The sequence below is a fragment of the Astatotilapia calliptera genome, chromosome 19 (genome assembly GCF_964374335.1).
Source record: "Astatotilapia calliptera chromosome 19, fAstCal68.1, whole genome shotgun sequence".
Classification (NCBI taxonomy): Eukaryota; Metazoa; Chordata; class Actinopteri; order Cichliformes; family Cichlidae; genus Astatotilapia; species Astatotilapia calliptera.
In genome coordinates, this window is record NC_137440.1 from 30,718,788 (window position 1) to 30,729,118 (window position 10,331).

General features: G+C 41.4%; 1 protein-coding gene across 2 annotated transcripts; it reads right to left on the reverse strand.

Moving 5' to 3' along the window:
* Positions 1-881: 881 nt before the first annotated feature.
* Positions 882-9,970, reverse strand: prox2 (prospero homeobox 2). 2 transcript variants are annotated; one of them, XM_080293820.1, is made up of 6 exons: positions 9,814-9,970; positions 6,759-8,361; positions 4,900-5,013; positions 3,345-3,539; positions 1,471-1,660; positions 882-1,056 (listed from the first exon to the last, which is right to left on the reverse strand). In XM_080293820.1, the coding sequence occupies exons 2-5, from the start codon at positions 8,301-8,303 to the stop codon at positions 1,493-1,495; spliced, it is 2,022 nt and encodes a 673-aa protein (XP_080149946.1). In that variant the 5' UTR covers positions 8,304-8,361; positions 9,814-9,970; the 3' UTR covers positions 882-1,056; positions 1,471-1,492. The 2 variants fall into 2 exon arrangements, with proteins under 2 accessions (XP_080149946.1, XP_080149945.1); XM_080293819.1 differs by having other exon boundaries at positions 882-1,660.
* Between the last annotated feature and the right edge of the window lie 361 nt (positions 9,971-10,331).

Below are 10,331 nucleotides of genomic sequence, written 5' to 3' on the forward strand. Positions count from 1 at the left end.
ATTAAATGTTTGGTTTTGGGCACTGACATTTGAATCTCACGCAGTGGAGAGAAACACTCAGCCTGCACTTTCGAGCTGTTGTGCACGCTGCGGTCCACCTTTCTTTTTGAAATTTTTAAAACTTAAATGCATTTTGCAGCCTTGTTCCTAGAGTTTTACTAATGTAATTACCTGCAAATATTGAATAATATTATAAAAATTGTCTATTAACTCATTCACTGCCAGCCATTGGCAGTGAATGAGTTAAACCCATTGACTCATTCACTGCCATTGACGGCTATAGACGTCAATGGCAGTGAATGAGTTAAAAGCGACACAAAAAGGAGGTGGCAAATTTGGCATTTATTTCCCCGCTGTGTGTTTATATTAAGCCCGGGGCATCGAGAGTAGCCAATCTGTGATTTCTGTGACATCACCAACCTGCGTGCGTGCGCGTGGTGTTTGCGATCAGCGTGGTCTGAGTGGATGCCTGGAAGAAAGAGTCAACGGGTTTGTGGAATTTTGCTTTGGTGGCACAACTGCGATATGAGGTCACCTCGGGCATTAGTCATTAGGAGGGAATGCATTGTGGCTGTTTTTAAGACATGGCAGTTGTCCGCATCCGCACAATGAATGCAGGCCTTAGAAAGTTGACTTGAATTGGCTCTGGTGAACAATGTGAACAGCATAGTTTGGTGGGGCATTTAACAGCTGGCTGTTGGACGTGGATTAGAGGCACCTTAGGGGCTCAGTACTGGGCAATACTGCTTTCACAGGAGGGTTAAACATTTACAACCCCAAATAAAGTGTGTACCTGCTGCTTCTTGTGTCTTCAAATCATGAAAATATGCTCAATATAGTGGAAACTGTAAATTAAAAAAACCATAACACACTAGTTTATATTATAATTTAGTGCATCTTTAATTTTCATCATCATCCAATACAATGTCTGTGACTGAAACATCAGAAAATGATTGTTCTTTACATAAGAATCATACCTTTACACGTGGTAATAAAAAAAACACACACATTATTTTCACATGCTTTCTGTCAAGGTAGTAGTTTACAGCATACAATCTGAAACACAGAGTAAGTAAATATACAGTTACAAGACACGCAGAGCAACAACAAAACAAAAGCAGAAAAATGGAATTAAAACTAAACTAATACCAGCATATCGAATGAGTTCCAAGAGGCTCAGGCTACGCTATGAATGAATACACATCTGTAAAACTTTATATACACCTACAAACTCAAAAAGCTCTCTAAATGTGTCGAGGCAGAATATATAAGTGAACACTACAAAAATCCACAAGAGCATTGCTGTGTGTTGTTTTCAGACAACAGATTCGTAACTCTTAAAATTGTGTGTGCGTGTGTCGGGGTGGGGGTACAAATTTCATCTACAGTTCACTTCACTAAGATACACTACAATAAATTATGATATAATACTGCCAAGTGACTAATTTCAAAAATCACCCATTCCTTCACCTGTACATTTCGCTACTTCAGCCTATAAGTAGGAAGACGTCTTGAACTCCTCCGGGACGTCGCTGTCCAGTTTACAGATTACCTTGTATATGGCTTTTTTCCATGACGGGTCTGAATCTTTAGTTGCAGAAATGGCGTTGTAAAACTCGTGCAAGGTAATCTCAGCAACCTCCAGAAACCTATCAGGGACCTGGAAGAGCAAAAGGAAGTGAAAGTAAGTCTAGTTAAAATCATACTTAGTGGAGAAATGCTCTTTGTGTAAAGCTGTGTTGCAAATGTGCCAAAGCGCCTGCCTTCAGATTTCTCAAAGTCAAAAACATAGCATGAAGAACTGCGGTGCAAACTCTTCAAACACTCAAACTGATGAAAGGCAGCTCTACTCTTTGTTCTCTGCACAAAATACAATAAATGTAATGCTTCAATAATTAACTTTAAATTAGGGGCCTCTTTGATTAGCTTTTTGTGTTTTCTTGAACCTTAACTAATTATAGGTAAGCCTTCTTCCCAGGGATTCTTCTCAGCTCACCTAAATAAAGCATTAGTATGAATTTCAATAGGAATATAGCAAGAAGCTGAAATTCGCTCGTATAAACCTTCAGACGAATAAAGATAATTGTGGATAAGTAAAGATTTGGAATGGTTATTGCTGGGGGCAAGAATATGGGACTGATAGGATCCACAAAAACACACCAACAAATAAAGGCTGGATGCAAGTGATACTGGGAGGAAAACTATCCAGCAGTGCAGCACTTGTTTCCCATCCATTGGCCGGTTAGCACAACAGTTGTTGGCATAAGTTATTTTTCTTTCCCCTCATCTCCTGACACAAAAGCATCCCTGGGAAAGGAATGTCTTGGTCCCAAGGTAAAGAAAACGGTCTCATCCCTTTCCCACCAACCGGCCTTCTCCCTCGGAATCCACAGCGTCTTTCTCAGCATTCCGCATCAGTAGCAATCTCTGTCTCGCTCAGGCGTACTGGTCCTCTAATCCCAAGTTGTTTTAGTGGGATTTTGCGGCTTCCTCTTCCCACAGTTTGATAAAGCATCACTCTGGAGTTTAGATAATGGCTGTAAAGGCTGGCCAGCCACAGGTGCAGTGTGACACACAGGTCAGCACACAGACATACATGACTGCAGCCACATGTTGGAGGTCCGACATGGTTACTAATAATAGTTGGTAAACAATGAGTCAGCCCTGGCACTTTAAATGAATTGCTTGACATACTGGGAAATACACATTTTAGTGATGAGTTTGGTGAGATTTGTATTACCCTTACATCTGTAATTACAATAACAAGGCTACAAGCAGCAACTAGTTATCTCAGCCTACTCTGTAAACAAGGGGAACGTCTAGCTTGACGAAAAGTAAAATAAAAATCAGCTAATACCTCTAAAATCACAAATGAGGTTAGGTAGATACATTCGTCACAGAAGAAGTTCAGAAGAAGTCATTTCAAGTGTTTCTTGGCCTTGTACGATATCCTCTTGGAGTTTCTGGAAACAACTGCGCAACATCAAGAAAATGCCTATTCCAGCATCCCAGTAAGCGATAACCTGAACAGTTTGTTAGACTGTCAACACTAATACGTTTTTGTTTTAAGCCTAGCATCTGCGCTCCTACAATGTTTTGGAACCCCTTATAATAGAAGTTTCGGAAACACTGCTGACACAGTTTTACTTTCAATCCTCTGATTGCATTTTAGTCAGGATGAGCAGAAAGCTGGGACTGTAAACAATAACACAGACGTGCGCGTTCACAGGACGAGAGCGCTGCTTCTTTTGACTAAAATACCTCCTCAGCGAAAGCATCAGCAAGATTTGTCAAACAATGCAAACTGGAAAACAAAAGGTCGGTGACTAACAGGTGACACTTACGTGAAAGTCGTTGGCTTTATTGTAGTGCATGTTCAGTGCCCGGAAGAGCTCCGAGTCCCTGCTAACTGACATGTCTTTGATGTCGGTGACGCCGTCAACGATGGCCTGGCGGGCAAACTTCTCCATCTGGATGTAGTAGAACTCCCTGAAGTTACTGAACCACTTGATCAGCTGAGAGGTGATGCAGCGATTAAACTGGAGGTGGAGAGAAAAGACTTGTTTGACATAATGTAAATTAGACCAAGTTCACAGCAAGAGACTGCCCTGCGACTGAAGCTGCAAGCTGAGAAGAAATGCTCCAGCCAATGAGAGTAGCTCAGGGGAAAGTGGCTGTTTTGTTGCTAACTCTGACCTTTGTCCTCCTTGCTTGAGCAGACAAATAAATGCAGATTTCTTGAAATGGAATATATTATTTCAGAATTCAATTACAGAACTCAATAACGAATCTTGATGCTTTTTAATTAAAAAGGTCTGGTGTTTTGGCATTAGCAGCCATTTCCATTATTGACTAAAAAAATTAATTTAGTACCTGTAGGGCAAAATGTCACCTAATGGTCTATCACTAGACGGAACATTAATTGCTCCAATCTTTTCCCACCGATGTCCGGGATGAAAAAACATCTGTCGGGGCTCTGTGTTTCTAAACTCAGTCTTGACATTAGTCTTGTTTTTCTATCTTGTCATCCAGAAAGACAGAAAAAAAATGCCTAAGGGCTGGGCAGGCATCAAAGACGCTTCTTCTCTCTGGTGTGGTGGGTGAGAAAGCGGCGGCATAAGAGCAGAAGGAAGCTTCCCTCTCATTGACTCGGGCTGATAGGATGGAATCAGACATTGGGATTAGGCGCTCTTTTGTTCAGTGCCACTTCCCACCACAGGATTGTAAGCAAGGAGGAGACGTTTGCAGGGCTGCAGCGACAGCATCCTCCCCCCTGACCCCAGGGGTCAGAGCAGATAGAGAGGCATGGGGCCCGCACTGGCTCACAGATCCAGGAGACAAAATAGGAGAGGAGATGGGAGAGAAAGTTGAGAGGAAGCAAGGAAAGGCAGTGAGTATTAGTTTGTGAGGTAAAAAGATGGAAGAAGAGGAGCGTAGAGGCTAAATTAAAAATGCTAACACAAAGAAGGAAACAAGAGAAAGAACAAAAAGATGACATGAGACTGAAGCCAGAGCACACAGGATGTTGTGTTTAGGACGAGCTCACCACAGCCTGGTTGCTACCGCATAAGTCTCTTAATACCAACTCTCTGTTGACACTCAATAGCAATGCCTTGCCTACAGAGTCCTTTGTCAGTCCATTTGCTGACTGGAGTGGCTTTTTTTAAAGAGAGAATACCCCCGTATCTCCCTCTGCCCCCAGGACATACTAGCAGCTCAGTGCCTTTGTTTTTTAAGCCCTCTGCGTTTTTGTTTCTCTCCTCCAACACACTGCTGATTGTTTCTGCCCCAAACACACACTGACAAGTAGATACCAGGAAGTTAAACACAGGGCAAACCTTCCATAAACTGTTCGACATGTTAAGATATTTGTGTACGTGTACATATAAGAAAAATTACCTTGACATCAGGGAAGAAGGTTTTCAGCACGTTGGAGCTGGGGTAGCGGGTGTAGAAGAACATGAGCTTCGCCTTCTTCAGATGACTCGGGGTGAGGCCCTCCTGGATGTTCACGTTAATGTTAAGGAAAAAAACCCAACTGAGAACTATACAGCACAGCATACAGTCCCATGCAAAGTGATAGGAGACCAGAGTATTGTGTTGCCTCAATCTTCAGCTAAATTGAATTTCACTAAAGAACAGCTTGGCATTAACTAGCGAGTCAATAATGACCCTAACATGTGCTTATTGGCAAAACAGAATTACGAATTAGATTAGGGATTTTTAATTAGAGAGTGAAGCACTTCATGCCTGGCAGTTAAGACAGCTTGTTGTGAAATGTTTTGAAAAAAGGAGACGATTTTCTGATATAATTGAGTCGATTTAAAGGCGGCTTATGCTGCTGCGTGTTGTTTTTTCTTTTTTTTTACCCCATGAAAAGCCGCAAAAATGAAAAAAAAAAGATTTTAAACAGCTTAAAATAATAAAATACAATAATTTAATGCCGTAAAGGAGTAAACAGTTTAACATGTAACAACATTTCCTGTAATTAACACATTCATAATTAATAATTGAAATTTTCTTTCTAGGTTTTCGCCCCCCTCCCATGGCAATAAAGGTGCTCTGGATCATTTCCTCTGTAGTCCACCATTTCGCCTTCGGTCATAATATTTCCTTATCAGGTCACCGCACTACACATTTATTAGGGAATCCTACCTTTGAAATATGAAAGTTTGATAAAAGATTTATGTGGTATTGTTCAAAGAGAAGCAGAGCTCTTTACACTGTAAAGATAAAGCAACTCCTGACAGGATCCACACAGTATTCATCTCTAATGCCCCGACAAGACAATCACAACACTTGTAGGATTTTCGTTTGTTTTTTTTAGGATTATTTACTTGTTAATGAGCAGCACAAAATTAAATTTCTTTCGTCTAAGGAAAAGAAAAATGAATATACACATTATTTTAATAGCATCAATCGTGCATGCTGATGACCTGAAAAATGCATATAGTTTTCAAACAATACCCATTTTTCTTCTTCCCATAAGAAAAAAACCCAAAACTTGATTTTCTTTGAGTTCCTGTGAGGTACAAATACTGTTATCTTACACTCAATTTCAATCATGTACGTTCTGACAAAGGTATCCAACAACAAATGCTCAAGACAAGAGCTCAAGTGTTATGGTTTGGAAGCACTTGTGGTTTCCACCAGCACTCAGATGTGACCTTTTAGATGCACCCCTATCACTCTGATGATGGAGAAATAGATCCTGCACCTTTTCAAGTCTGAAAAAACCACGCTTCCTGAAACAGAAACCGATGCTTTCTCTGCCTTTGAAAAATTGGCTTTTGTTCCTGGCAATTCTTATCAAAGCCTTGTATTCCTTTTTATTTGTCTTTTTCTAGACTTAAAGTCATTACTCTGCTCAGATTAAAGAAGATGCTATAATTTTCTATGGGGTTAGTGAGATCAAAGAAAAAATTCTCCTTGAAGTTTGTTACTGGAACTGCTCATGCTGCAATGAGCCTCAACCGAGCATTGTTCAAATGGAGAAGCTGAAATATGTGGGGTTTGTATAAAAGAGAAGGTAAATATGGTCTATATATATGAAATTATCAAACATAATCTGCGCTGCGAGAGTCAGGTTTTCGCTTCAAATTTTGTTTGTGCAGAAAAAAGAAAAGATAAAGAGGAAGTCTTAAATTAATACATTTGATATTGCTAGATGTTAAAAATGAACATCATAAAGGTGATTATGTTTATAGATACAGATGCCATTCTGACTCAGCTGTTAGCGAGTGAAAGGATATGTTTAGAGACATATACGGGTTTCTGTCGGCCATGCCCTGCAGTTCACCACACTCGATCTTGACGTGAGGGAGACACAGGTTGTCGACCGTCACCCCCCCAAGAGAGGAGGGACGAGCGTGATGGCCGAGGTGGCTGGATGTGACCTTGGATCTCATAGCAATGGTCTCCCAAGGCAGGTCGACTGAGTCTGGGGAGGTTCTGTCCATAGACGGGGGCAGGCAGGGGAGACCCCCGAAGTTGGAATGCGGCCCATATTTGAGAAGATGCTCGAGGATGTGGCTGTCGTGCAGAGGGGTACTGTAGCTGAATTGAAAGGGTGCCTGGTGCACAGGGTAGGGTCTCTTCACTGTAGGGGTGACGGAGCTCATAGGCGGCACCGCAGGCTTCCGTACCACCAGTGACAGCGCCTCGGTCTGGTCCTGTGGGCTGTGAGCCTCAGAGCTTTCGTAGTATTCTAACGACCGGGATTTTATCCCGACTCCCTCCGCCTGGGAGTGGTCGAGGGCAGAGCTGGCTTGCTGGCTCTTCCTCTCTGCACCTGTGCTAATTTGCATCTCTGGTGACGAGCAAATGCGCTGCTTAGGGGACAGGTCGAGCCCTTTGGAGGACACGTTCTTGAACACCCGGTCGACACAATCATTAACAGCTCTGGTGAGCTCCTGCTTCAGTGTTTCCTGTAGGTTCTGACTTTCTCTTTGCTGTACCAGATAATCGGCTACTTTAATACGGTCCTTACACTCTGCAGCCACCCTGTTATTTTTCCTCTCAAAGTCATCTTCAGCGCTTATGTAATGTGACTCTGTGCTTTCTTCCAGGATGTCACGCTCAACACCAACTTCGGTCTCATCTCTGTCATATTCGGCTTCTTCCTGGTGGTAAACTTGAAGAAACTTTTCCTGGAGGTGGCGCAGGAGACGCTGCATGCTGTGGAGCTGTTCTTTCAGCTTGTGGCACTCCTCATCCTTGGTGTTGCAGTTATCACTGCTGCTGCTTCCAGGCTTTCTGCTCACCTGCGCTGAGGCGCTGTGTTCCTGATGCTGAGGCAGCCTCTGCTTGCGTTTGTTCTCCCTGTAAGCTTCTCTGGCCTCTCTGGTGTCTCTCGCCTCATTTTCAGACCTCTCACTGTCTCCATGCTGCCTGCTGTTGGGAGAGCCAACCATGACTCTGATAATGTTCTCCACTCTGGCCCTCTTGGCCTGCAGATGATCGGACATTGCATGCTCTCCCTCTGGGCTGGCTCCTGTAGGGGCGTGACCACTGGGCGATGCAGCTTCGACAGTGCTGTCCTTTGAGGAGACACTGCTCTGGTCCTCCTGGCTGCAGTCAGCGACAGCAGAGCTGGAGAGGTAGAAAGGGCTTTCATCTAGTGCCCTCTTGCTGTGGATTGTCTTACGGAGGAGTTGGGAAATGATGGATCCGTTTGAGTACGAGGCCAGAGGCTCATCGTACATGTTTCGGTGGAAGCACGGCAGCATGACATCAGCTTTGTCGTCCTCTATGCAGCCTTCGCTCGAGCTGTGCATGCTTTGGTCAGGAAGACTGAGGTTCATGGTCTCTATTGGGCTTTACAGTACACACTGATGAATAAGATACGTAATACACAAGAATCTGAAAAGAGAGAAATTCAGACAATAAATTATAAATAATAACAACACCTCTTTACTGTCGTTAAATCCTGCGGGTGACCTTTTTTATATTAGCCTATGTGTTTATAAAAATACTTACCTAATACTTTTAAATGTTATTTTCTGGACACTGGGAAATTAAACATGCCTAGTAATGCTGTGGAATTATGACTATCTATCTATTATCTATTTATGTTTTCAATAGAATATATAAATGTGTGAAGAAAGCAGATAAATGAAAAGGTACAAAACATGTAATGCTTTAATTCGGTCTAAAACTTGATATTATAATTGTGATTGTGAAAGCAACTATATCACTATCACACCAACGGAAAAACAAGGAGACCGATGATATTTTCATATCTTCAGTTAAGGAAAAAACAACCACAACAACAACACCCATAAATGCTGAGCTTATATAAAGGAGCATATTCTTTTATATCCTTTCAGCTTTGGATTGTAATAATGGTTGACACAAAGGTTAAAAAAAATTGTGATAAAATCATGAAAGGTTACATTCAGGTCATGAGAGCAAAGCGCTATGCAAAAGAAAGAGCTCTGTCTATACATTATTCACAAGAGAAACTACTCTGAAAATGTCTTTCTCCTTCTGATTTCACTCTAAGTAATAACAAAGATCATCAGTGCCGGTGAAAACAAAAAAGCTCTTGGGGTGGAGACTGGCTTTAGCCACGTTTTGTCATAAAATACACAAATTAATCAAATCAATTTAAAAAAAATGTGAATAGGGATAAAAACCAAATTGATGGTTTCAAGGAGAGCAGGTTGAACTTTAAATGTTCAAGTCAGGAAGTCCCACCTGTGTCTGTTTCTTGGTTTTTATATGTGTTCACTACAGTGTGGCAAATTAAATAAATACATAAATGAATAAATAAAAATAAAAATTACACTAAAAAAATCTTAGGAGTCATTTCTGTATTTCCTTTACTCGCAACAATTTTTTACAGCTTCTGCAATATAATGTAGCTGCAGTCCAACTGCTTGCTGGGCAAATTGTAATTTCGCTAATGCGCACTGCGTAAAAAAGGAGCATCCACTTGCAGTTTAGATTCATTTTTAAAATTTCAAATTCATTTAGATAAATCTATAACAGATTAGAGTACTGACGGGTTGTCTATAGCCTTTTTAATAAACATAACACCCACAAGAAAACACTCGTGAAACATTCTCTAGACAATAAATAAACACTCAATTAGTCGATCAAGACCTTCAATATTAAAACCATAAAACACGCATTTATTAGCTGTAATGTGTGTGAAAGAGTGACTATTATTAAGCTTATTAAATTATTTTTTTTAAAAACCCCACTAAACTTGAAGAAAAGTGAGCTGCAGGCATGCGTTTTCACACTTGTAGGGTAGTGCAGCTAAACCACGGTTCGCAGACGGAGTGAGCGGCGGTGATGGGACCTTACCTGTTGCGCTGCGTCGCTGGTGTCGAGCTGCTGGCCTGCGCAGACTGTGAGTTGGATAGGAGAGTGCAGGAGAGTCGATGCGATGAGAAGGAAACTGAGCTGGGGCGTGGCCACATGAAAGCAAAGATAGTCCAGTCAACCCCACTCAAAAAAAAAAGGCCCTGCAAAGGAGGAACCACAGCAGTAATGTTGTGTAGTTTTCACTTCTCTTTATGCTTTTAAAATACTGTTTCGTGGCGTTGAGGAAACATTTATTTTCAAGTTTAACAGCAGCGATGCCCTCTGAGTAAAACATCGTTCTTTTTGTGTGGTTTGTGCACACATATTTAAGATGTTGATATTTTTGAAGTCAGTCTTTCATTTTGTTTCACTACTTGAATATTTTTAGGTGGTGTTATGCCACAATATTGTTTGCCAAACTGTGATAGTGTTGCACTTATATTCATAACTTTAAAGTGTTCAGACATATATCCAAACAAGCTCGATGTATGAATAAGTGGCCTTTATTGGCCTATTAC